At 36.6% G+C, this 27,831-nt stretch overlaps 3 protein-coding genes across 4 annotated transcripts; 1 reads left to right on the top strand and 2 right to left on the bottom strand.

Moving 5' to 3' along the window:
• Positions 1-181: 181 nt before the first annotated feature.
• Positions 182-3,297, bottom strand: tp53i3 (tumor protein p53 inducible protein 3). The gene is made up of 7 exons (XM_084097650.1): positions 3,109-3,297; positions 2,701-2,777; positions 2,329-2,460; positions 1,987-2,254; positions 1,709-1,921; positions 1,432-1,628; positions 182-1,200 (listed from the first exon to the last, which is right to left on the bottom strand). The coding sequence occupies exons 2-7, from the start codon at positions 2,725-2,727 to the stop codon at positions 1,018-1,020; spliced, it is 1,020 nt and encodes a 339-aa protein (XP_083953776.1). The 5' UTR covers positions 2,728-2,777; positions 3,109-3,297; the 3' UTR covers positions 182-1,017.
• Positions 3,298-3,944: 647 nt separating this feature from the next.
• On the bottom strand, positions 3,945-11,472 carry cenpo (centromere protein O). The gene is made up of 6 exons (XM_084097655.1): positions 11,328-11,472; positions 10,496-10,641; positions 7,574-7,712; positions 7,196-7,464; positions 6,254-6,416; positions 3,945-5,188 (listed from the first exon to the last, which is right to left on the bottom strand). The coding sequence occupies exons 1-6, from the start codon at positions 11,356-11,358 to the stop codon at positions 5,079-5,081; spliced, it is 858 nt and encodes a 285-aa protein (XP_083953781.1). The 5' UTR covers positions 11,359-11,472; the 3' UTR covers positions 3,945-5,078.
• Positions 11,473-11,497: 25 nt separating this feature from the next.
• Positions 11,498-26,275, top strand: slc5a6b (solute carrier family 5 member 6). Of its 2 annotated transcripts, none has more exons than XM_084096463.1 (16): positions 11,498-11,878; positions 15,176-15,616; positions 15,746-15,811; positions 15,913-15,964; positions 16,049-16,116; positions 16,341-16,495; positions 20,812-20,952; positions 21,040-21,169; positions 21,285-21,373; positions 21,997-22,106; positions 22,274-22,344; positions 23,349-23,435; positions 23,798-23,955; positions 24,050-24,156; positions 25,627-25,748; positions 25,828-26,275. In XM_084096463.1, exons 2-16 carry the CDS (start codon positions 15,269-15,271, stop codon positions 25,945-25,947), a joined length of 1,824 nt encoding a protein of 607 aa, XP_083952589.1. In that variant the 5' UTR covers positions 11,498-11,878; positions 15,176-15,268; the 3' UTR covers positions 25,948-26,275. The 2 variants fall into 2 exon arrangements, with proteins under 2 accessions (XP_083952589.1, XP_083952590.1); XM_084096464.1 differs by having other exon boundaries at positions 24,053-24,156.
• Positions 26,276-27,831: the final 1,556 nt, after the last annotated feature.

Consider the following 27,831-nt stretch of genomic DNA (forward strand, 5'->3'; position numbering starts at 1 on the left):
AATCCACATTACTTTAAAATATGAATATTTAATTAAAAATGAACTGAGTTCAAGTTTTTGTGGTTGTAATAAAAAATAGTGACAAATCCTTCCCTCACGGGTTAATTTGACCCCCATAAGAATGAATGGGAAATGGTGGGAAGTGTTTTTTTTTTTTTTTGTCCATTTAAACACACACACACACACACACACACACACACACACACACACACACACACACACACACACACACACACACACAGCATATTCAAATAAAAATTCTTCAAAGATTTACTTTTGTTTTGAACTTTTTCCCCCTGCTGTCCACCTTACTAACTCGAATTGTTGCCAAATCTGACACCTCCGTATAAATACAAACCTAAAAAATGCTCAAAATGGAAAGAAAAGTGCTCAAATATTTCCAAATAATTATTTTGAAAATGTCTAAATATATATACCTGAATGCATACCGATACTGAAGCAAACTGACTTTAAATGGGACTTCAGGATCCAGGGGAACAGTTCATTTGCTCCATATAGAGCAATAAGGCCATCTAGTGGTAAGAGTCATTTAATATCATGTTTTATTTTTTCACAAAGGTCGGCAGAGACAATGAGATTTCTTTGCTGATTTAACAGTTATTTTGTATTTTAGTGAAATAATGTGCTTATTTATATAAAAATTATTGATAAAATCTAATAATTTAGAGGAAAATAAAATAATAAAAATAACAAAATATCTCCAAAAAATGCATTAAAATATATATATATTAGTATATTTTTTAGGGCTTTGGGTCATGAAATAAATCGAAATGGAATAACAGATATTAGGAAGATTCAAACCTCTTACAACATTTGATCTCATTAATCTATTATAGGAACTTTACATTTTTTAACATTGACGACAGTTTTGTAAGTGGTCGTAAATCAAATCTGCTGATTGTTGCTCTATGAAAACGCATAGATGTTATTCTCAATGCCGCTGCACAGGGGCAGTTCGGGTGATGCTACTGACTGTATTCCATAATAATACTGTGATCAAAAGGTTCCAATTTTGATAATGATTTTCCCAATATTCTTGTTGGCCTCCATGTGTTGATGAGCCATTTCAACATCTTCCATGTTGAACATGCTGTCAATCACAGGCCGCAGAGAAGGATCTGTCGACTGGAAGTGTGGCAAAACCTGCTCGGTGAAACTCCTGACCAGCTCTGCTTTATACTAGAAATAAAGACACAATCATTCATACAAAGCGTATAACCTTTAACGCTTCAAACTGACAATTATACATCATTAAAGGAGCTAAAACAGGCCACAATTAACAGCATTATGGCTTGGAGTGACATGAGGTTTGAATAAATAATGACAGAATGGTCTCAGACCATTTTGGGGTGAACTATTTAGTCTACATCAATTTATCAATAAAAATGGTTTCTGGAAAATTCCTCTTACCTCTAAACTTCTGTTTCTGAGGAGACTGCAAAGCAGATGCCCTCTTTTCCTCAAAAGCTTGCCAAATAAGTCTCCATCTGCTGTTTTACCTCCCAATACACCATAAAGCACCCATCGTCCATCCATCGCAAGGCTACAGATGTTCTTCTCCCAAAAAGATCCACCAATGCAGTCCAGAATCACATCGGCTCCCTTCCCTAAACGAGAATACACAATTCGTTTAAATGCATTCATTGCAACGTTTAACAAAGATATTTAGTATACTAAAATGACTGACCTTCAGTGAATTGCAGCACTTTTTCTGAGAAATCCTCCTCTTTGTAATTGATTCCCACAGCTGCTCCAACCTGCTCTGCGAATGTTAACTTTTCAGGGCTCCCTGTTGTTACTACTGGAATGGCACGACATAAGCGAACCAGCTGAACGGCAGCGGTGCCGACTCCACTCGCTCCAGCGTGAATCAACACCGTCTCATTCGCCTTCACTTTGGCTAAAAAAGGGCAGCATATGGGAATATAGTGGGCATAAAAAGCATTCATAAGCTGACATTGTTACCTATGAAGTGCAGAAGTTGGTAGGCAGTCAGCCAGGCCTCAGGAAGAGCTGCGGCTTGATGAAGATTGAGGTTTGACGGGACAGGCATGATGAGTTCTTCTGGAACAGCTACATATTCTGCATAGCCGCCTCCTCCGAGTAAAGCCATTACTTTACTTCCCAGCATCCAGTTCCCCTTGACCCCAGGACCGATGTCAGCGATCACCCCGCTGGCCTCCAGTCCCAAGATTTCACTCTCTCCGGGGGGAGGTGGGTAAAGACCCTTTTTCTGTCAATTAAAATGAGCCATCAATGGGGTTGAATTTGACCAGGACTCAAACTTCGGCAGGATTTGCGCTTCACCTGTAGAAGATCAGCTCTGTTTAAAGCGGTAGCGGCGACTCTGATGAGGAGCTGCCCATCTTTGGGTTCAGGCCGAGGAACGTGTTTCACACCCAGTTTCCCAGCTTCATCAACACAAACTGCCTGCATTGACTTGGAAATGAGAAGAAATAAAAGCTGTTTATCATGCTTTTTTATTGGATTTTTGATGTCTATTTTTTAACATTATTTTATTATTTCATTTAGTTTGTTTCCCTCTGTAATACTTTGGCAATATACAAGGTTTATTATGCCAATACAGTAATATGATTGTGAATACAAAACAACAGGGGGAAAAAAAGACAATTTGAACAACTTTAAAACACTCTGGAAAACACTATAATTTCTACTTACTGTTTTCTCTTCGGACATTTGTAACATTGCGATCTAACAACACAAACAGGATATCAGCTTTCCTTTTAATTTAAGGCCTAAAATTAAAAACACAAACGTGAATTAAAAGTGAAACTTTATATCACACATAACACTGTAACGCAACGTAACTTGAGATACACACGATTGGAATGAGTGACTTTTATTTACACCAGTGTCTGATTTTCTGCGCAATTTCGACGCACATATGAACTATATCAACTATTCTGTGCGTTAACGAAAACAAAATCTACAGCACTGATCAATCATATATATATGCATATCACTGCAATATAGCTTGTTTCTGTAGTGAATGCACAAATTATGACATAACATCGTCTTTAATCTGTGTTGTCTGACTACATTAAAACTATAATTTAAACAGCTCACCTTTACATTCACTGTGGAAGAAAACAGCGACGAACTCAAATTTAGGCTTTTTATTTTTAATTGAACTAACTTAACTGAACTAACATAAAATTACTCATTTAAATCGCTGTCTTTGTTGTGAACGTAGTTGATTGGACGTTGGTCTGAACTGAACATAAACTGATGTCAAATGCTATCCTAGTACCTCCCATATTAAAAACTACTATGGCAACCAAATACCATTGTTACTATAGTGAAACTACATTCTATCGAACCACGTTCTAAAAGAACAAAACATTCTGTAAGCTTCTTTGAGCTTTGCGACGGTTTGAAGGAGATTCCAAATTAATTTACGATTCTGTAATGCTATTCCTTCAGTAGCAATAACCGAAGTAATCGTATTTTAGTGTAAACTATACTATGGAACATTATACGAGTAAATTTATATATCTCAAAATATACATAGGCTAATGCAAGGCTTAAAGTGATAGTTGACCCAAAAATGAAAATACTGGCATTCATTACCTCAAGAATATGGGTAACCAAACAATTAATGGGCCCGATTGACTTCTACAGTATGGGGGAAAAAACAATACTGTTTCAATGAAGTAAGTTCATCAACTGTTTGGTTAACAACATTCTTCAACATATCTTCATACAGTAAGAAAGAAAGAAATTCATACAGTAAATGATGACAGAATTTTCAAACGTCTTAAATGAGTTTTGAGCTATTAAATGTAGATAAGGCCTGAATTTGGTCTGAAGAGTCCAATCTTCCAGCTTTACATTGTCATTATCAACACAATAGTGATCATGTGATCGAGTGACTTTGAAACTCAAAACTCTGAAACCTGACAGAAGGAAAGACATGTTATGTTTAAGTGTCATAGCAGCAGATGAGACTAGAAAACATACGCAGCAGTTTCAGGTACAGTAAACTTGCATTCATTATGTATACACAATGTCCATACACATACATATTTTCATAAAATAAGTTAGCCTTCGAGCAATCATTGTGGTCTACAAGTTTGAAGCTTCTGAGACATTTGTGTGTTTGTAAAATAAATTCGGCTTGGAACAATCTGCATGTGTGTGCTTAACCAAAAAGAAAAAAAAAGGTTGTGTGTTCGATTTACAGTATTTGTTTCAAGAAACATCTCGAAATGACAACACAGCCAAGCATTAAGAAACCCAAGTCTTTCATTTACATGGACGTAAGACTGCTGAACCACAAAGAGGACGTCTATCTTCAAAGGAAACTACACAGCATCAGCATCAAACACAGACTCAACCTCAGACTGCTGGAGCAGGAACGACAGATCGTGCTGAAAGAGCACAAACGGCTGCTGCAATTAAAGTTTTGCGAACCATACGCGACAATAAACAACACAATGAGGACCATATCAGAGGTCAGGATGGCAAACGACCCAAAGACCCGATTCTCAAAATCTGCCCCAGCATTCAGAGCTTTGTCCTCTATTCAAACCTTTGAGGATGATAACCAACAGAGGTTTGCTAAATCAGCATCATTTTTTGTCAAGCAAGATGATTCATCTCCATCTATGATATTCACAGAGAGACTCAAAGCGTCGGAGAATGGTCAGCTATCTATTCTACAGCTGAAAAACCTGGCGTTGATCGACAGCATCTCCCAGAGAGAGCTGATGTATCAGGAAGAGTGTTACCGAGGGTATAAAGAAAGACTGAAACAACTGCAGAGAGAAAAACTACGACAGAAAATAAGGAGCTTTCTCAATACTATAGAACATATTTAACAACGTATGCTTGTGAATATGGTTGTCAGATGAATCTTTATTTGTCCTTAAGGAAATTTTGAACAAATAGATAATTCTAAATAGTTGTTTGTTTCCTCATCTGCATGCTAATCTACCTCTGACACATCTCTCTGTTATATGAGCTCATTGATAGAGCTGTCAGGTTTTTAACTGCACTATCACAGAACATTATTTACATTAAATGAATTGATTTCCTTAAGCAATGCTTCCCATCCTCTTCATGGTCAGGAGAGCCGTATGAGCTGGAGACTCCAGGAGCAGCGACTGGTTTTTCTTCCACTGTGGAGATTCCGAAATGGTTTTATCTACAAAAATAAAAGCAAACATACACAAAATTAATGTAAACTCAGTTCCTTTTCTTTTTTCAAATCTTTAAATAAAGAAAGTGCATGCTTTGGATTAAACTGTGTCCGCCCTTATTGCCAAATGAACGTAAGCACATACATTTACCCTAAAACAACTTCATAATCTGATAAGCACTTCATTTGATTTAAATTTTTTAGTGCATGAAAAATAGCAGATACAAATGGTTTGTAATCTCACACTTCATCCCAGCCCATGTAAGAATAATATCCATTCAATGTTTAACAGACCCTGAGTGATTTTACTGAAAATTGTTTCATATTAAAGAGGTAGTCCCTCCATTGAAAGTCCAGGTAACAGGCTTGTGAAATGAATCAAGTGGTTTAATCCAAGACTTGTTAAGGGATATGATTACTTTATATGATGGACAGATTTCATCTAAACAATGATCGACACACATACACAGAGCACATCATATATGGTAAAGACATGTGTGATGCATGGAACCGATGAGGTTTGTTTGTTCTAGCACGTGATGCACATGTATCATGAGTTTCCATGTACCATATGCATGTGTATATGAGAATAAAGCATTAGCAAATGTGTTCATCACATGAATCGATTGCGTCTCTTCACAAGCCTTGGATTAAACCGCTTGACTCATTTTACAATGCTTTATGATCTTCTAAGTTTTGGTTACCTGAACCTTCAATGGAGGGACAGAAATCTCTCAGGTTTCCTTGTGTTTCGAAGATTAACCAAAGACTTACAGGTTTGGAACGACCTGAAGGTGAGTATATGATGACAGAATTAAAAAAAAATTGGGGGTGAACTGTCCCTTTAAATAATTCATAATAATATGTTCTGTTAAATTTGCATCTATTTTATCCAAAATGACTTATATCACATATCACACAAGCAACACATTTTTTTTTGTCAGTTCATGCATTCCTTGTTGCTAGTGTCATGCTCTACTGTTTGAGCTACAGGAATGTTCTCTTCCAAGCGAGAAATCGTAAGCGCGGGTCAAGCTTAGCCCGGGTCAATTAAATTGCGATGTGCCGTACCTTCACTCTCAATGCTGACACGTGTTGGGAGACATTGTGTGAGATCTCCATACTCCAGTGAGCACAGAACAGCTTTGGGAGTCTCTCCTTGTTCTGTACACATGAGCACGAGAATATTGCACAGCTGATTGCTCTCCATCACCTCCACCGAACCAACGAGTTCCTGTGGCAAAGACAGGAGAGAATGCAAGGATGCATTAAATTGATCAAAAAGATTTACAAAAGATTTCCAATTCAAATAAATGCTGTTCTTTTGAACTTTCGATTAATCAAAAAATCTATTCACTGAAAAACTGTATCACCATTTCTACAAAAAATATTCAGCATTAAAGTCACCAAAACTGACAATTCTTCTTTTTTATGGAATCTTTTTTTTTTTATAAATGATTTATCCGTGCATATCACAATTTAAAAATAATATGCCCTCATAATCTTTCATCAAAATAACTTCCCCTCCCTCTTGCAGTGATATCTCTTCTCTGACTCGAAGAAGGGACAACCTGTCACTCACATGAGATACACCAATAGCAAACCACAACCATCCAATCAATTCCTGATGGACAAAGTCAAGTCCCGCCCTACATTTTTATTGTTTGAGAAGCTGTTTCACTCGGATATACTTCACATTAGGGAAGCAGCAAATCATTATTTTAGAATGGTAATTTCAGCTTTGCGCCACAGGAATAAATTACATTCTAAAATATATGTTAAAATAGAAAACATTATTGTTTTTACTATACGTTGATTAAATACATGTAGCCTTGGTGAGCATAAGAGAGCATGTACTTTATTCCTGTGAATGATATATATATATATATATATATATATATATATATACTGTATATGTATATGTATATATATATATATATATATATATATATATATATATACAGTTTATACATAAATATGTATAAAAAAAGAAAAAATCTATATATAAAATACCTTGACGAGGGAAACCTGCTGTCTGCGACCAGCTAAAGCATTGAGGTTCTGGCTGAGGGTTTGCAGGAAGGCTTTCAGGTCTTTCTGCAGGTTCTGTTTGGCAAAACTCTCGAGTGGTAATGACGGTGGGATGTTATGCCGGGAGATCTGCACGGTGCGCGTCAGATCAAGCTCCATGTTATATGTGTCCAAATACACACCCTCAAAAGCTGTGTGAAAAGACACACAAACACTTTTCCCTTCCTTACACTCCACCAAATCATAGCCACCTAATAAAAATAAATTAAAAAACAGAACATACAATCAGGCCTAAACAGAAGCATGATCAATCTAGGACTGATCAATATCACCATTAAAACGAGATGTGAATATAATTACCAATTAAGTGATGAGCACGCTGAAGGTCTTTCAACTGCATTTTCCAAGCAGTTAACAAAGACTGCTGCATTTCTATGAGGCCGCCAGCATCATCATCATCTTGTAAAGGAAGATCTTTGCTGATTTTATCTTTAAGGATCTGCCATACAATGACAATAAGTTTACAGTAAGGCCCATTTACACCAAGAATAACTAAAGATAATTATATTAGCATTCACACCGTCGCACAGTACACCTTGTGTTTGCTATAAGCACGTGCTGCAGTTGCCATCTGCCGCTTTAAAAGTTCGAGTGGTTTCTGATTGGTTATGAATGTTGTTAATGTTCATGAGCTGGAAAAAAAATCGTTCTAAAAGTGAATCCAATGATAACGTTTATCTGTGTTGTTTGATTCATTACAGTTGTGTGTTGTGAACATCACTATTATCATAGAATTAGAACCATTATTAACATTTTAGAGGTCAATCATGACAACTCTCTGAATAGTTTTAGCATGTTATTGAATATGGCAGTGTTAATGTATTTGGGCTTGGTGGACTAGATCTGGGGCCTGTTTCAACAAGGAGGTTCAACCAACTCTGAGTTAAAACTTGAACTCTTGAGTTGACTTACCCTGAGATGGGAAACTCTGAGTTTTCGGTTTCAGAACAGCTGAAATTAGTTAGTTCAATCAACTCTGAGTTGACTGAGTTAAGCGCGTGCACCACAACTATAAAAAGCCATTATCAATGGAGCACAGATATTATGAGTCACCATGGCAACAGCGCCAGACAAAAAGAGGTCTTCATATTTCTTCACATTTTAATTACTGTTATACAGTGATGAGTGTAATTAATTACCAAGTAATCTAAATACTGTAATTTAATTAAAGGGATTACTCTTAATTCTTCTGTAATTTAAAGTTAAATCTGATGTAATTGTATTAGACTATAGAACAATTCTGTATAGGCTATTTAACATACATTTTTAAAAGTTATATTTTTAATGTAACCTTCTCCCTCTACACACTTTGGTCAATTCAATAATAATTCATGCAATTGTATATTGTTTATTTGAAAGCATTAAAAGTGCAGTTTCTTGTCTCTCCTTGTATTGTTCAAGTGGTTAAGGTTGATATGGGATTTAGTAATTAGTAATAAGTAGACCAATAATTTCTAAAGATAGTCATTATTGCATTAATCTAATTACACAGTTGAAGATGTCATTTATAGTTAGTAATACAAGTAACTTGCCCAACTGTTATAATATCAGAGGTGAAACTGGAAGAACAGTTTGTTATTCAACCTAATTTTAATTTTCATGTGGAGCAATCCTGCAGGCATTAAAAGAACATGGCAGCAGCTGAAATTTAAATATAAACACATAATTCAGTCAAGTAAGGCTTGAGCATATCATGGGTGTAGGCTACCTGACTTTACAAACATGTGGCATATTAAATAACCAAAGCATCCAGTGTCTAGCAGTGCAGCAGCATTTTTGGCTGAGGGAATTCCTGGACGGACTTCAGAGCCAGTCCCAAAGATCCAAGGGCCTTCATAAAATGTAAGAGGTTTACATATGTGTTATTTTTTATATAGGCTATGTTTGATATTTCCATTTATTTTACTTTGGGTTAGGATTTTTGTTGGTCCCAACAGATTCTGATGGTAATATCTGTCTTTTGGAGCCTCCTGTCCCAACAGAACCCCAGGCAGTTGTAAGTCGACAACTCAATACACCAGAAATTATGACAAATAGTGTTATAAAGTGTACTCGACCAAATGCTCATCACATGGGGATAAAGAGTTTCTGCTGCCACAGAAAGGCCTACAGAGGTAATGTTAACATTATGTGTCTACACATCAAACAAGCTACACATTCACATTTTTATGTGGAGTAGCCTATAGAATCTAAGTTTAAATCTAAGTATAAACGGGTATTCTTATCTCTCCGCGCCCCCAGAGTGTGGAAGAACAGCAGGAGGACGGTCCATCAACTTCTGGTGCACAGACGAACACAGTTCAGTGATTTCCAGTAAATGCCACAGTTTAATTCTGTAGAATTTGTTTAGAACTACATTATGTAACTCTAATCTACTACTGTGTTTTCAGTTGCCAGTTAAGGAGTTATATAGACTTCATCTTATTAAAAATAAAAAAAATAGCAATATTTTATTTATTAATAAAAGATTAATTTTATTAATAAAAATGTACTGAAAGAATGAATGAGGTGTTTAAACACCACTTCCTCTTTAAAAAAGGGGAGGAGACCGAAAGAAACTCTGGGTTAGGTTCACAGAGTAAGTTACCATGGTAACTGACTCCGAGTATAAGTTACCTCTCTTTCTGAAACAGGCTTGACTTACTCTGCTTTCTCAGGTTTAACATACCTCCCATTCTGAAACAGAAAACTCAGAGTTTCCCTCATTTCAGGGTTAACATACTCAGAGTTTTCACTTAACCTCCTTTCTGAAACAGGCCCCTGCTATGCTGCTGTTGTTGTTGATGATTATTGCTGCTGCTGCAGAGCAAGTATGGACTTGCTCAACAGACACACTACTGCATATATAGACATACTGTACAAAAATCACATTGCAGATCTAGGCAGGTGGAGCTGGGGAGCTGGAGGGTTTCATAAGAATTCTGATGGCGCACTGCAGGACTAGCTTACAGCAAACAATGGACCAGACCATTTAAATGTTCTCATTGGCTGCAGGATCAATAGAGGCCAATCAGCTTGAGCCATGCAGTAATGATGTGATTGCTTGCAGATTGCATGTAAAGGACATATCAGCCTGCACCCTCAAGAGTTTCATGACTGAATTAGATATTTATGCTACTCAGTAACTACATTAAAAACTAAATTTTTACATTTTCTACCAAATATCAAAGAGAAAGTCAGATATTAGATCAATGTCTCTTTACTATTTCAAAGCAGTCTTACTTTGATGGCGTCTGTCTGACGTTTGAGTTGATCTCTTTTGGCACGGAGGGTCAGAGATTTGACCTTGAGCATCTCTAACCTCTCAGACTGATGCTGGTCCTGCTGTCTCATACCTCTCTCTAAAGCCATCAGGTGATTCAGAACACCTGATATATGACATGACACATAAACACAGGGTGCATTAAAAAAAATTACAGAGTAAGTGAAAATATGCTTACACCACCAGACAAAGGTTCGGACATAGCTACTCATTTTTAGTAGGAATATTTTCCGCATTGTAGAATAATTGTCAAAATAAAAATAAAAAGTCATCAAAACTATAATAATGATGAATTCATTCAAATTTTTCTCACCTTAGAAGTTATCATATTTTAATAAGAGAAAATTAAATGAGATTAATCATCTTTTATGGATTATTATGAAAAATGATGTAGAAGACTTTGATGTCCGGATGAAGAACATATATATTTATTAACTCTTTATGAATTGGATTAAACTGACTGAACAGAATCTGTAAAACAAAACAAGTGACATTTTGACTGTAGTGTAATGTTACTTGTTGATGCATTTACTTTTTTTGTCAATGTATTAAAGTGAGTTGCGTTGTATAACCCTGTAACAGTGTCTGCCATATTAATTCCAGGCATGTAAGCATACACTTAAAAATCAAAACGTTTTTGTGACATCTAGAAAATAATAGAAAAGAAGAATAAATTTAGTCATGCGTGTCCATAAGGTATACACTACTGTAAGTAGCCTAACACATACAAGCTGTTTTCAAAACGTCTTGCTATATGACACATTTAGATGTTAACAAACTGCCTAAGTTTACCGTGCTCCATTGGTTCCATTTGGCTGTCCATTACTATGTTCTTGACGCGCGAATATTTTACTTTTGCTTATTTTGTTTCTTTGTAAATCGAATGTTTGGAATTATGGCGCGCTGTTGTGTCACGTGTCACCTCGGAAGCTAAAACACAAACCGCGCTCTAGAGCGTCATCACTGCGCCCTGTTTGCGCAGCCACGTAAGCTGGGTTCATTACTACGCTCTATTTTTCCCCACGTGGATGCATTTTTTATTGTAATGCGAATATTATTATTTCAAATAAATTTTATATCGAAAAAGAAAAAAACAGCTGCATATGTGTGTGGTGGGAAACACGTTAACTATCACTGAGTATAGATCGTAAATTGTAAGGTGCACAGGTGTTTGACTGTGACAAAGTGGCTCCGTCAGTCAGTAACCTTCAGGCGTGATGGCAACTGTAACACACTAGGAGGAGTGTATTAGTGCAACACTGACAGTGATTCTACTGTCTGTCTGTCGCGCGGATGACACATGAAGTGTATGAAGCTCCATCTGATCTGATTGACTACTTTAGGTAAGAACACCAGCATGTGGAGCAAACATGTAACGCACTAGTTGTGCTTGTGTTGATGAGGAACACAGCATGCGTCCAACAACTAACCAACGATAACAAGGAAGTGAAATTACATTTCACTAACTAATGGTAGGGATAACTGGGTAGATCATTCTAGATCAGTAAATGCTAACATATTTACACTTTTACATGAATTATGGTCCAAGGGAGTGCATTTGGGGTAAAGTTGAAATTGCAATCTAGTACAACTGCCAGGAACTGTTAACCCTGCAGTGGTAGGGAAGTGTTTCACCATCCTTTATTAACCCCTTGGACTCCTAAAAAAACATGCTAATACCATCGCACTGTGATGGTACTTTAAAATGACCGTACTCTTTAGAGTATTACTGTTGGGTTTAGAAAATTATATTTTCTCTGTATAGAATTTGATATATACATACATACATGCATACATACATATATGTAAATGTAGTTTAAAGTCCACATGAAATCAAAATTGACCATATTTACTTTGTTCGCCTAAATTGATCGTTTTGTGCTGAACAATTCATCCATGCAAGTCAATCCACACAAAAAAAAAATTTTGGCTACATAATCTTTAATCAAAATCTGAAAATGCCCCTCCCCTCTGCATTGGAGGACCTTCACTGATGACGTAGGTTTGAGGACTTGGGTTGGGAAACGCTTAACCACTCCCCTCAAACTGTTAGTCTGCTATGAGCGAGAGATGGAGAGGAGGAGCGCTAGAGTAAAACCCTGCCCTCTGTTCAATATTCCTTTTCACTGGGAAATACGTCACAACACTGGAGAAAAGTCGTTTGCAACTTCCGGTTCACGCAGACTTTAAATCTTTCTTGACAGTCTCACTTTGAGATCTGAGGTTGTTAAATGATGTTATACACCTGCATTTAAGCCATTAATCTGTGCAATTTTAACATACAGAAAAATATAATAATTGCTGATTTTTGCAATACAGCACATTTGAATTGAGATCCACCAATCAGACAAAGTACTGTAGACATGGTATTTAAAATAAATATTATTGATGCTAATTCAGGTCACAATTCACAGTACTTAAAGGTAGTGTAGGTAGGGTTGTTATAAAAAACTTTTTTCCAAATTTGTTTAAACTTTTTATATATATCAATGCATAATTAAAATGTAAGTACTCTGATAAAAAGAGTATAAAAATCGAGTGACTCTAGACCGTTTAATCTGTATTAAACACAGCTCATTATTTCCATTCGGGACGAAACAAAGGATTGGCTTAGGAGACTGTCACTCTCTCGCAACCATGGCAACCACCCTTTTGCCACACAGGATCTGCCCATATGCGCGCGCACCCGTTTGATTTGAGGAATTCAAGAGGCACGGAACCTAGGAATAGCAAAACAATGGCAGAGAAAGAGCAATCAAAAATTCACATTACCGGCATATGCAGTTAGCGAAGGCAAACAAGGCAAAAAAGGAAGACAGTACTAGAAAAGGAAATGAACAAAAAGTCTTTGAATAAAACGCGTGTCAATATCCTCGGACCCTAGTTGCACGGCCTCTTGCACGACCTCCTCTGCTTCGCCCTCGACCCCGGACCTGTCCTCGAGCTGACGATGCGGTAGCAGTACTTGTCTCTGGAGTGTAGTCCTCATCAGAGTCAACAATGCTTTCATCATGGAAACTCTTACATGCAGAACACCATAAATGTTATGAATCTTACACGAAATTCATCTTCATCACAGTGTAAATGATTGTAATGGAAAAACGTGTATCATGCAACCTGTTTTTAGCTTTGCCTTATAGATAACTAGCTCGTTAGCGAATCAAAAAATATATATTTTAAACTTTACCAATATCAATATGCTAGCCTGATAGTGAGTACTAAAATACATCTTATTTGTTTATCTTCATAATGATAAAGTTCGATTTTTTTTATTACATGTGATTCTGACATGATGTCACTACATGCACTGCGCTCCTTCCTCTCTGCTGGTCTCAGGTAAATAATGCGTCTTCAGCTCAGCGGTCGGCGTCGCGCGTTCATGTGTTTTGGGGGCGTGGCTTTGGAAGGAGCCCAGAAGGGAGGGGGTGGAGTGAATGGAAATAATGAGCTGTCTTTAAAACAGTCGTGAGAGGTCTACAGACACTCGATTTTTATACTTTCTTTTTCAGAGAACTTACATTTTAATTATGTTTTGATATATAAATAAAGTTTAAACAAATTTGGAAAAGAAGTTTTTTATAAAAATCCATTTATACAATACCTTTAATGGGATGACATAGATTGTTTGCTCCCGAAGTCATTATTTTATTAGGCCTATGTGACATATTTCCAAGGGAAGAGGATATTCAATGAGTTAAAATGGAGGCTGGGATGTGATTTTATTAAATGGGAATTGTGAAAAATATGTTTCTGTACTACTAATTGGTTGAACTTTAACTAAGGGTTAAAAATAAGAGAAATTGGTGATGCAATTCTGCACAATAATACCAGCTATGTGTTATAGAATGGGGTCCTTTTTGATTTCATGTTGACGTTGGGTAGGTGCACAGTCAGTCATATTTCGCCATTTCCAGATTTTTCGAATACTTTCTTGCTTCAATTGAAATTCATCTCAGAGCTGCTTGGTTTGATTCAAGGCATCCAAAAACGCCTAGAACTAAGGCCACTAAAAAGTGGGCAGTAACTGTGCTGTGGTATAGTGGTACTTTCTTAAAGTCACAATGAAAACGAAGTAGAGACAGATGTAACTTGCATCCGAGATTATGCGAAAAGAAAAAATGTAGGGCGGGACCTTGATTCTAAGCATCAGTTGTTGATTGGATGGATTTTGAGATGTGGGCCTGGCAGTCAAAAGCAGAGGCAGACAAACGTGAACTTGCAGGCGAGTTTTAAGCGGACTAAGACCTGCAAACGTCACCAGAGAGAAGTCCAGACTAGAAGTTAAAAAAATGAAATGCAAACATGGATGAATCGTTCACAAAAAGATCTGTAACATGCATTTTGTAAAATAGATAGGCGTGAATTTTCATTTAATGTTGACTTTAAGCAGACTAAATTATTGCAAAAGTTTTCATCAGAAGGTCTAGTTATAAAATGTTGATTATACAAATAAGACGTATACAAGTATGAAATGTTCACCAACACATAACATGCATTTGAAAAATAGATGCCAACTTTAAATGTCAACATACTAGCATAACATGAAATCCTAACCTGATTGAGTAAGTACTGAATGTTCTATCTGTGTGTGTGTGTGTGTGTGTGTGTGCATGTGTGTGTGTGTGTGTGACATGTTTCAGGTCGTCATCAGATTTGGAGGCCGATGGCTTTGACCTTTGTCCTGATCACGCAACAGAGACTTTAATATCACGCTTCATGCCTGAAGTCTCAGTATGGATCCATCGGCACCCAAGTACTTCACTATTATTGATTATGTGATATTTGCGTTGCTGTTGGTGGCCTCCATGTCCATCGGGCTGTACTACGCCTTCACCGGAGGTCGCCAGAGCACCACGCGAGAGTTTCTGTTCGCAGACAGGAGTATGAAGTGCCTGCCGCTCTCTCTGTCTCTCATGGCCACCTTCCAGTCGGCTGTGGCCGTCATTGGCACGCCGGCTGAAGTCTACACCAATGGCACGCAGTACTGGTTCATAGGCTGCTCTTATATTCTGGGTCTCCTGATACCAGCACACATTTTCATTCCTGTGTTCTACAGACTGCATCTCACCAGTGTTTATCAGGTACACATATTATTTAGAGACCACCCTAGTAACCCCATAACAACACTCTAGGCGAGTTTTTGCACCGCTAACCTGTTCTTTTGTCATTGATGCCTTTATTAAACATGCCCACGTCTCATTCGCCTGCAGTATTTGGAGCTGCGCTTCTGTAAAGCCGTCCGTATATGTGGCACTGTTACATTTATTTTTCAGATGGTAAGCTCTAGCATCTCTGTTGTGAAATAAAGTTTCCATTTTTGCATATTTAATGCATTCAATGGCTCACTGTGTGGTTACTGTGTGGGTCTTTTTTGCAGGTCATTTATGTGGGTGTTGGCATCTATACACCGGCTCTTGCACTGAATGCAGGTAATGTTGCAACAAATTTCCAATAAATATTAACATTATATTTAATACATAAATGTCTCTGCTTTGACATATGTCTGTCTCTAGTTACTGGTTTTCACTTATGGGGAGCAGTACTGGCAACTGGGTTAGTCTGCACTCTATATACGGCACTGGTAAGATCTTCTTTTTTTTTTAGTTATTTAAGGTCAACACGATATGAATTTACTTTACAGATTACATACAATTCATCAGTGCATGAAAAATGTCTGTCTTTGTAAACTTTCATCAGCTTGCACTACATCTAAACATTTATACGTCAATCCATTTTAATTTGCTAGTTTGTTTTCATTGTCTGAAAGAAGTTGTAATGATTTTAGCACGTTTGTCCTCCTGGTAGGGTGGGCTGAAGGCCGTGGTGTGGACCGATGTTTTTCAGACAGTAGTCATGTTTACTGGTCAGCTGGCCGTCATCATTGTGGGCGTTCAGCAGGCTGGTGGTCTGTCTGAGGCCTGGGTTAAAGTCAGAGACGGTGGACGCATCTCTGGCTTCGAGTAAGTTCACTTGAACTGGTTTGGTGTGGCTGGCATTGCACATTTAACCATAAGGTTGCTCCAGAGCGAGTCACTTTGGATAAATGCATCTATTGAATCAGGGGAAGCCAGGGCCCCCTAAATATGACGATGATCCCCTTTTGAGGTTATGCCCTCCTTTTAATATTTACTTTGTGTTAAGTTGGCAGTTAACCTTTTTATTATTATTAAAGGGATAGTTCACCATTCTGTCATCATTTACAGCCACATCCATTTCACTCTGTATCCCAAGACTGGTTGCTTACTGAATCTAAGCAGGGCTGGTCAGTCCCTGGGTGGGAGATGTCCTGGGAAAACCAGGTTGCTGCTGGAAGAGGTGTTAGTGAGGCCAGTAGGGGGCGCTCACCCTGTGGTCTGTATGGGTCCTAACGCCCCAGTATAGTGACGGGGACAATATACTGTAACAAGCACCACAATTCGGATGAGACGTTAAACCGAAGACCTGACTCTCTGTGGTCATTACAAATCCCATGGCACTTCTCGTAGGGGTGGGTGTAGGGGCAACCCTGGGAGTAGGGGTGTAAGGAGGGGGTAACACGGGAGTAGGGGTGTAACCCTGGTGTCCTGGCCAAATTCCCTCCATTTGGCCCTTATCAATCATGGCCTCCTCATCACCCCCATCCACTGAATTGGCTCGATCACTGTAGCTGGTGTGTGGTGAGCGCACTGTGGCTGCTGTTACTTTATCTGGGATGCTGCAAACAACTGGTGGTTGAGGAGAGAACCCTGACATGATTGTAAAGGGCTTTGAGTGTACATTAGTACATATGAAAGTGCTATATAAATGCTTCATTCATTCATTCATTCATTTACTCACCCTCAAGTTGTTCCAAACCTGTATGAATGTCTTTCTTCTGCTGAACACAAAGGAAGACATTTTTGAAGAATGTTGGGAACCAACCAGTTGATGGACCCCATTGACTTCCATAGTATTTTTTTTCCATACTGTGGAAGTCAATGGGGTCCATCAACTGTCTGGTTACCCATATTCTTCAAAATATCTTCTTTTGTGTTCAGCAGAAGAGAGAAATTCATACAGGTTTGGAACAACTTGAGGGTGAGTAAATGATGACAGAATTTACATTTTTGGGAGAACCATCCTTATAATGTTAGATAAATTTAAATGTATATATGTGACACTGGACCACAAAACCAGTCAATGACATGGGTATCACATGGGTCAATTTTTTAAATTGAGATTTATGCATCACATGAAAGCTGAATAAATAAGCTTTCCATTGATGTATGGTTTGTTAGGACAGGACAATGTTTGGCCGATATACAACTATTTGAATATCTGGAATCTGAGGGTGCAAAAAAATCGAAACATTGAGAAAATCGCCTTTAAAGTTGTCAATTTATGTTTGTGTTTATGCTGCATTCACTCACAAAAATAAATGCTTTATATATTTACGGTAGGAAATGTACAACATATCTTCATGGAACATGATCTTTACCTAATATCCTAATGATTTTTGGCATAAAAGAAAAATCAATAATTTTGACCTATACAATGTATTGTTGGCTATTGCCACAAATATACCCGTGCGACTTGTGACTGGTTTTGTGATCCAGGGTCACATATATTATACCATTTTTCACAATATTGTTCCAAAGCAGATAAACTATTTTCTACTGATAAAACTAGGTCTGTTATAAATAATAAATGTTTAAATAAATATTAGTGCTGTCAAATCGATATATATATTTACACACGCATATATAATAAATAAGTTAATAATTAAAATAATTGTGATGTTCATCTCATAATTTCTATCTGGCTGAAATTTGAAATTGGTCAATGTGTTAAATTATTACATTAATTTAATATCTTAGTGTAATGTGTTAACTTTTACCTTCCCTAACAAATATATTTTCTGCTTCTATTTTTATTGAGGTTAAAAATCCCTGTACTAAATGACTTCTCGCTTTAACACCAAATTTTGACTTTGAGACATTTCTAAATTTAGACATCTTCCGACTGCCTCAGCACATGTGTAGTTAAACGAACTGAAAGTATTAAATCTAGACATGTAACTCATCCAGAGGGTTGTTCCATAAAAGACGCTTAGAAAAGCGGGGATTAAACTCCAAATCCGGACTTGAATGAGCCTAACAAATAAGTTGGGGCTAAAGTGGTTCCATAAAAGGTAATTGAAGTTCACGCAATCTCACTAATTTGATCCAGGTTTATCAAGTCTAGATAATTGCGTGTGCACGCGTTTCTGAAGCAGCCCTAGAGGTCGATCGTGGATCAAATCGATCCACCATCAAACAGCGTATATTATGTTTTATGCCTTTGTGACGTTTTTTTTTTCCTCAGTGCAAAACGTACATTTTACAGTTATATTCTCCATCTGTAAATGTTAGAAAGTCATGCAAATGTATCCATTTTGCTGCTAATCTTCATATTGAACGAGCGCTGCTGCGCGCATGCGCGCCAAATAGGAGCGCAATCTGACTAAAATATACATTTTGCTTGGAAAATTAATATGCGATATTTTATAACACTAGAAATATCTTCTAATTATAATAATTTATCTTTAGGATGTTGGATAAGTTGCAGTGAACTTCTAGCGAACAGAAGTACTTCAGTGAACAGAAGTAGCCTAATTCAGGGAAGATTTTTTTTTAAGAAACTAAATATATAAAGATAATATAGTTTTGGGTATAGGACCTATGCTACTTAATAAAGATGATGTATACTTATTTAGAATGCTGAGAATTACAGCTTTTAATGCAATAATTTTTTGGAGAAAGCAAGAATCCCCAGTTTTAAATGAGTAGATGTAATTTCTAAAGTACATTATGGAGAGGATAACATGAAATTAAGAGCAAATGTATACATTTTGAAAAGATATGTGCAACTCTAAAATCAAAGAATATTCCATAAAATAAAGGAATATATATTAGCCTACATTAACTACATTTTTATATAACCCTCCCTCCCTTTTATTTCTAGTTATTTGTTATTTTATTTATTTACTTATTTAATATTGAATATTTGATATTCAAATAATATTACTTGAATAACTATTAGGAATTATGTGTCATTATAAGAGTTTGATATAAATATGTGAATGTTAAATTTTTATTCATATTTATTTATTGTTTTTTGTCTTTTACCCCTTAAATCATATGTAAAAGTGTCTAACTATGTACTTTTTGGTTATTGTTCTAATCATGTGTGTTGGTGGGTATTATCACAAAAGAAAAAAAGTAGAAGGAAAAATAAGGAATATTTATTGGGGGAAAATATGATGTATTGATGAACTGTCAATTTGTATAATTGTGTTAAATGTGTTTGAATTGAAAGACACAATAAAGTACATTTTATATATATATATATATATATATATATATATATATATATATATATATATATATATATATATATATATGCAAAAATATTTGTTATTTGGACATTAGATGTGCCTTATTTAGAATTTTAAACCTATAAGTGTATTTTTATGATAGCAATAACTGTAAAGGGACTATTGTAATGGGGTAAATCAAATGTAGGCTAATATACTGTTACTAAGCTCAGATTCATCTTACCAGTTAAAATTTATACTGTGCTTTTGTAATTATTTATTTTTTATTTTGTGATTTTTAACTTCTGCATTACACATTACAAAGCTTATATTGTGTTCTAATGTTCTTCTAATAATCATAAACATGTACTACAGCTGCCAAACAAAACCAGAGAGAAATGTATTCATAAATCTTTAAAACAATCTAATTAAATCTTGGGCACAAAACATTCAGCCAGTAAAAAAAGAAAACCTGTAGTATATATATTATATTTAGGCCTATATATATATATATATATATATATATATATATATATATATATATATATATATATATATATAGGTCTATCTCGTCTAATTTATCATTGTAGCCTTATTTAAGTTGATTTTCTGTATACTGGGTATTTATTTTTGGACTAATAGTGGTTAATAAAGTCCAATAATGGCATGAGAGAGTGTCAGAGGATCTGTGTAACAACTGAGGCTTAGCCTGACAGTTAGCCTGCCCTGGACCAGGCTAGTTTCCCAGCATAAGTTGCCAGGGTAACTGAGTTTGAACTATTTTAAGTTTGCTTTATGAAACAGAATCCACCGACAATAAGTCTGACTAACCAAAATAAGCCTGGCTTGTATTCTAATCTTGTTTTATGGAACAACCCTCTGTACTGTTTGTGCTACAGACATGAATGATATTGTGTTGATACTCAAAGTCATTTCTCCAGTTGACTGACTCTGTCTGTTCAGCCTGAATCCTGACCCAACGGTGAGACACACGTTCTGGACGTTAGGTGTTGGAGGAGTGTTCCTGATGCTGTCTCTCTATGGAGTGAACCAGGCTCAGGTTCAGAGGTACCTCAGTTCTCGCACGGAGAAAGAAGCCGTCATGTAAGCGCTCCTTTTACCAGACCCCAAAGACTCTCAGATGAACTTTAGAGCTGTCCTTCTTACTTATGTGTCGTAATTCTCGTGCAGGTCCTGCTATATGGTGTTTCCGTGTCTTCAGGTGGCCTTAATGCTCAGTTGTCTCATGGGGCTGGTCATGTACGCTTGCTACGGTAACAACAGCCCTTTAGAACAGCAGTACATCACATCCAAAGACCAGGTCAGCAGCACCAAACTAGTACCACATTTACAGTGATCTTATAGTTGAACGACAGACTGCATATATAGCTCCTGAATGGAATAGTGAATTTCTATGATGTTCTTTGACTATATAGATGGTGCTCTACTTTGTCATGGACATGTTACAAAACTTCCCTGGACTTCCTGGATTGTTTGTGGCGTGTTTGTTCAGTGCATCTCTCAGGTAACATTATTAACCCGCAATCATATTTCACAAATCATATTTAAGTAAAAGAAAAACGACTATTATAGTAAGAATCTAATGGAAATGGTCAATGAGAATGATTTTGAATAATCAAAATGCCCCCCAAAAATAATGAAATGCAAAATGATCTGCTAAATGCATAAATGTAAATATTCAGATGTAATTTATTGCTGTGATCAAAGCTGAGTTTTTTTAATCATCATTACTCCAGTCTTCAGTGTCACATGATCCTTCAGAAATCATTCTAATATGATGATTTGAGAGTCAAGAAACATTAAGTATTATTAATGTTGAAGAGTTAAGCTGCTTCGTATGTTTGTAGAAAATTGATTCTGAAAATGATTCTTTGATGAATAGAAAGTTCAAAAGTAAATTTATTTGAAATTGATATTTCCATTAATATATTAATGGATCAATTTAATATCTCAAACTTTTAAATGGTAGTGCATATTCATGCAAATCTGCTTTGTTTACTTTTGTCTCTATAATAAACTTACATTCTGCTAAAGACAATTGTCGGTACACAAGCATGCTTAAAAAAATTCAAAAAAGTAAACTTTATTTGTAAAATAAAATGCAAATGTTCTCATTCTCATTCACAGTACAATATCCTCAGCGTTGAACTCACTGGCCACGGTGACCATAATGGATCTGATCAAACCCCATTACTCAATGACGGAGGCCAGAGCCACTCTGCTCTCGAAGATGCTGGGTGAGACATTATCTTGAATGTTTAGCTCTTTATTTGAAATGATTTCTGTCTTCCCACTGATGCACAATGATAGAATATGTTTCATCTGATTTCCCCTTTTGCTCAAAGTGATCAAATGAAGCTTTCAGTGAGCATGTTTATAATGGATGATTATATTCCTCATCCAGCCGTATCATATGGGATTATATGTCTGGCTATGGCTTATGTCGTCCATTTGATGAACAGTTCAGTTCTTCAGGTAAGCATACATGCTTTTATAAGCGCTGATGAATTATTGCTGTAATCAGCTTATTTTAAGAAATCAAAAATGTATCCTGTCTGTGTAAATTAAAAAAACATTAATTCTTATTAAAGCTACAAAAGTGATTCAGTCAAGAGCAGTGAGAGATTTTCTCTCTTTTGTTGTTTGATTAACATTAATGACAGACGTCAGCAGGTTTATTAGGCTGCTGTCACTTTAAGACCAAATGCATGGATCCAATATACTGTTACACATGCGTTTTCTTTCTCAACTGTTTACGTTCACTTAAGACATAAGTGACTGTGTTTACTAGGATACTTCGAAAGACGGGCATTTTGACACATAAGTGTGTGTATTTAATCGTTGAAGCCCAATTTGGTGCCAAAAAAAACTATTCAGTACTCGCATACTCTATATTCAGCGGCTTAACAATCTCACAGCGAGCACATATAGCGAAATAAGTTCTCTTTCGCTGCTTACTGCGCTTCAACTGTTTAAAATCACTTGTTTTTAAACTACAATGCTTAAAAATGCACAATTCTGACTCTTTTCAGAATTGCGAGTTTATAAACGTTCATCTTGTTAGAACGATTGCTTTGTACACTGGGTTAATAAAAAGGTGAGATTTTAAAACGGTTTCTTCTCATTTCAATGTTTCATGTTCCCATCTTTATTTATTTAGTGAAAATCTGGGTAATAAGTGAAACACTATCCCTTAAATGTCCACTTAGTTTGAACTTGTTCATTCGTCTGGCCTGAAAAATCGGCTTGCTTGGAACTACTTCTTCACAGAAACTTTGCGGTTTAATGAGATAATAATTTTTTTTTACGCGAATCAATCATGTAAAAAGCAGAATAATGTACATCCAGACGTTTGTTATCGCAAAATAAACCAGATAATACAAGACCCGGCACAATCATCCTGTCAGGGTTTGTTTTGCGATAACAAACGTCTGGATGTCATCGCTTACTTAACCTCTAGTTGTGTGTTTCGCTTCCAGGCTGCTCTCAGTATCTTCGGGATGGTTGGTGGGCCACTGCTCGGCCTGTTCTGTCTCGGCATCTTTTTCCCATGCGCCAATAGCATTGTAAGTCCATTCTTTCAGTTCATCAAACCATCCGAATTGTTTTTTCTATTGATTGTGAGTTTCTATCTCACAATTCTGAGTTTATTTCTCGCAATTCCAAGTTTACATCTTGCCATTCTGACTTTTTTCTTGCAATTGTGATTTTATATCTCAAAATTCTGACTTTATTTCTTGCAATTCAGAGTTTTTACTCACAATTTTGACTTTTTTTTTTCCACAATTCCGAGTTTAGCTATAAGATCTGAATTGCGAGATTTGTGAGATAAAATGTCATAATTAATTACCTTTTATGTTTTTATTCTGATGTGGAAATAAGCCTAAATCATTTTTTACATTTTTGACGTTTTCTCTTTCTCATTCAGGGAGCTGTAACGGGACTTGCTGCAGGTCTGCTCATAGCTTTCTGGGTTGGCATTGGTGGCTTTTTGTCTCGGATGTCCAGTTCTGCAGTTCCTCCATTCAACTCTACTAACACAGTAGCAGCCGGCCCTGACAACATCACCATCATAGATGCTGCCAGGTGAGATCCGTAGATCTTGTAGATCCGTACCATGCAGTGTAATGTAGAAGCATCTGTTGAGGGAATGAATTGAAATGCTTTGTCTGTTTTTCAGCAGACCTGTAGGGCTGCATGGCTTCTACTCTCTGTCCTACATGTGGTACAGTGCGCTCAACTCCTCCACTGTGGTGCTTGTCGGACTCATTATCAGCTTCATGACAGGTGAGAAACATTCACCTCAAGAGCTTCTGATAGTATTATTACAGCGCGAATTAGCATCTGGTTTAAGACATGCTTTTTTGTGGGTGGTAAATAATGGTAGCCTGGTAATACCAAACTCTGCTACTTCGCTTTGCTTCGTACACAGAGTCTGGCATGGCATAATTGAAAAGCGTTTTCTTTCTCACAGGGGAGCGCTTGTCTGAAGTTTAAAATCATTGGTTACCCGTAAGCCAATCACATAACGTTTGGTTATGGCGTGTGTTAAGCGCATGCTCAGCCGCATCTAACTTCCACTGTAAACACATGTATGATGCGAAAACAAAACCATCGCGCGAAATACCAGAGTGAACATGGCTGTGAACGACTTTTGCAGATTATGTGAAGTAAAACTACGCATCCACGGTACAATCAGCGTCTACGTCACGGCTCTCAGCCCGCCCTCTGTTCATTGATTGGCCGGCTGTTTTGAGGCCGGAGGAAAACGGGGAAAACGGTCACTATCTCAGACTGAGTACAGAAGCGAACTGAAATTGAGCGGAAGTACGAAGTCTGACGTAGTCAGGCTAAAATAATGGCGCAAATACCAGTAAATTGACTAGCGCAAACCTTAGTAAATCACCCTGTATGATTGATTTAAATACTCTCCTCTTATAAATGTAAGTCTGAAAGGGAAACTCCTACAAATGCATATGCAATAAGATCAGCCACAAAAATAACCCTGTTCACACCTTTTCAGCACTAATTTGTCACTGCTTGTCTTTAGTAAATTCAGATGTTTTTTAACGCCAAAAGAGGGTTTGCATTGGCGTAAGCTGTTAGTAAACCTGGCCTTTAGTCTTGTGGACTAGATTTTCAATAGAGAAATCACACGCTTGGATTCGGAAAGGCCTAGCAACCACTCCGTAGCAACCAGTGTTATGGTTAACTCAAACTATTAAAAATAGTGTAAATTGAACACTTTACAATAAGGTCTCATTAGTTAACATTAGTAAATGCATTAACTAACATGAACTAATAAAAAGCAATATATTTTTAAAATAATTTATATTAATGTTAGTAAAGGTTAGTTAGCTAATGTTAACAAATGAAATCTTATTGTAAAGTGTTAGCATAAAGCTGAAATAAAAAAATGAAAAACATAAATATTAGAGTGGTTTCCTTGACAACTAACTGAAAAAAAATTGTTGAAGTTGTGAAATGACTAAAACTAGCAATATAAAAAAAACTAATAAAATTAAAAGTGACAAAAGAACTTAAAATTGCTCAAATTAAAATGCTAAAAATAAAATCAAAATACTAAAATAACACTGATAAATAAAAACTGTGGCGACCACCTGCTACAACACCCTCGCATTGTTGTGTTGAGTGTTACAATGGGCAAGCATCATTCACATCTTCAGAAAACGTAAAAATACATTTTTTATTATTTATTTTTATATATATATATGCAAAACATTTTCTACTGCAAAGGCCGAACAAAAGGAGACGATGTGGCGTCTGGCACAGTGTATCCGGTGGTGAGAACCGCACGTTCCCTTCTGCACAAGCTTGTGGAGCCGAGCGCTTGCTGCACGTCCCATCCTCAACACAAGGTAAGGCGCTACTGTGACTCCACAATAAAATGCCTTGATGCTTTGGGTGATTTTACTGTAGTAAAACTGCTTCTGGCAGATTGATGGTCATAAAGAAATAAATGGGAACGTAAATGAGGATGCTGGAACACAGGAAGAGACAGAAACATTTCTCCCATCAAACCCAGTGTCTCCTGTGGAGCAAGAGACCTCTGTGTAGCAGAAATGCCATAAGTGCTCTGTGCTCTAGTGATAAGTATTGTAAATATTTTGTATATTGATGGTGTCGTTAATGCTAATTACAGAGATGTGTAAGAGTTCAGTTTGACTGTAATTATGTTGAAGAGAGAATTGTGCCTGGGTGTACATTTTTATAATGGACTGTATATTTCTGTCACGTTTGTATTCTTTTGTATGTGTAGCTGCTGTATACAAAACCAATGAAAGCTATTTTACAGCATGCACTAAAATGTTAATATCTGTAAAGATGTAAAGTACAAATGCAGTGTTCTGCAAATCAACTTTTCTAATAAAACACGTGTGCATTATGTGCCGCTGCTGTTGTGGGTGAATCTCTCTGGTCTGGCTTATATTTCACCCTAAAATTAAAATAGGACCATTAGCATTTTTTCCCATTGTGACATTAAAATACAAATAAACAACACAATCCAAATTAATAAATTTTTGTTTTCATATTACATGAATCACATGTTTCATGTTATGGTAATGGGAATTATGGAAGAAAATGTGCTTAATTATCGTCAAAATAAAGATACAATGCAAAAAAGTAAAATGTAATGTCTTATTTATTTATTATTTTAGTCAGTTTGATTTTGGGGTGAAATATGACCTGGACTTGTTACAGAAACAATGTTTATTTCCTAGATGAATGAAGATTTTTATATATATATATATATCTCAAATAGGCTAATGCTTAAAAGTATATGACTGGATCATGATTGCAGTGATTATTATGTTTCTATCATGTTATATGTTTGGCAACAGTTCTTCTAACTCTAATTGATGGAGTTTGTAGCTTTTCATTTCTTGAACAACCATGTAGGAAAACACATCATGGCCATATTCCAGGAGGACCATGTCAAGGTTCATCAGACTCAAACTGTGAAAGAATGGTTGGGAGGAGCATGAATAATCATTTTCACACATGAATTGGTGGAAATAACATCACAGCATTTATTTCCATGAAGAGATGCATCATTTTTTGGTCAAGATCTTGTATTGAGAATGCAAGAGTCCAGCACTCTGTAAAGTCTCCTCCAGCACATCCCAAAGACTTTCAATGAATTTAAGGATTCAGGATTCGGAGATGCCAATTCATGTGTGAAAATGATTCTTCATGCTCCTCCCAACCATTCTTTCACAGTTTGAGTCTGATGAATCTTGACATTGTCCTCCTGGAATATGGCCATGATGGAATCATGATGGTCTTCCTACAGGGTTGTTTAAGAAATGAAAAGCTACACACTACATCAATTTGAGTTAGAAGATGATAGAATGATAGAAACATACTAATCACTGTAATAATGATCCAATCATAGACTCTTAAGCATTTGCCTCTTTAAATTCAAAAAGCGACTTTATTTTGGCTTTAAAAAGTATATGCACTATATATAATTTTATCTAAAAACTAATGCAAGTATCTTCCCAATTTCAAGCCTCTGCATTGTCATTGTTTTGGTGGTTCTTACATGTGACCAGCAGATGTCTCCAGTGTGTGAAATCCAGAAAGGCCCCACATGTGCCTAACATTGCACTGTAACAATGAAAAGATACCCAAGGAACCATTTGGGGTTTCTCGAATTGCTACATCGGTAACACCTCTAGACCCATTTTGAAGACAGACAGAAAAGGATAAGTTCCCGTAACATCTCTGAAGACAGAACTCTGAATCAAAGTGAAAATAGAAGGAAAATGCAGTGGTTTATTAAAGCAGATTGTAGGTTTCATGGTCAGATGCTCAGCTGAGATGTCGTAAATGCAACTTTATAAATAGACAAATGTCACGCTGACATTTCAGAATGCCATTTCTTGGCTAAATGTCAGTTCTCTTACTGAAGAACGGAGAGCTGACGGTGGCAGTCCA

Source organism: Abramis brama (genome assembly GCF_963993115.1).
Source record: "Abramis brama genome assembly, chromosome: 21".
NCBI classification, from domain to species: domain Eukaryota; kingdom Metazoa; phylum Chordata; class Actinopteri; order Cypriniformes; family Leuciscidae; genus Abramis; species Abramis brama.

Coding starts and splice junctions, on each gene's coding strand:
- slc5a6b (XM_084096463.1), top strand. CDS start 15,269: ATGGATCCATCGGCACCCAAGTACTTCACTATTATTGATTATGTGATA. Junction 16,496..20,811: donor GGACGCATCTCTGGCTTCGA/GTAAGTTCACTT, acceptor CTGTCTGTTCAG/CCTGAATCCTGACCCAACGG. Junction 23,436..23,797: donor TCCCATGCGCCAATAGCATT/GTAAGTCCATTC, acceptor TTTCTCATTCAG/GGAGCTGTAACGGGACTTGC.
- cenpo (XM_084097655.1), bottom strand. CDS start 11,358: ATGGACAGCCAAATGGAACCAATGGAGCACG. Junction 10,642..11,327: donor AATGGAACCAATGGAGCACG/GTAAACTTAGGC, acceptor GTCATATATCAG/GTGTTCTGAATCACCTGATG. Junction 5,189..6,253: donor TGTCAGCATTGAGAGTGAAG/GTACGGCACATC, acceptor TTATTTTTGTAG/ATAAAACCATTTCGGAATCT.
- tp53i3 (XM_084097650.1), bottom strand. CDS start 2,727: ATGTTACAAATGTCCGAAGAGAAAACA. Junction 2,255..2,328: donor ACAGAGCTGATCTTCTACAG/GTGAAGCGCAAA, acceptor TTTAATTGACAG/AAAAAGGGTCTTTACCCACC. Junction 1,201..1,431: donor TCAGAAACAGAAGTTTAGAG/GTAAGAGGAATT, acceptor CTTTATTTCTAG/TATAAAGCAGAGCTGGTCAG.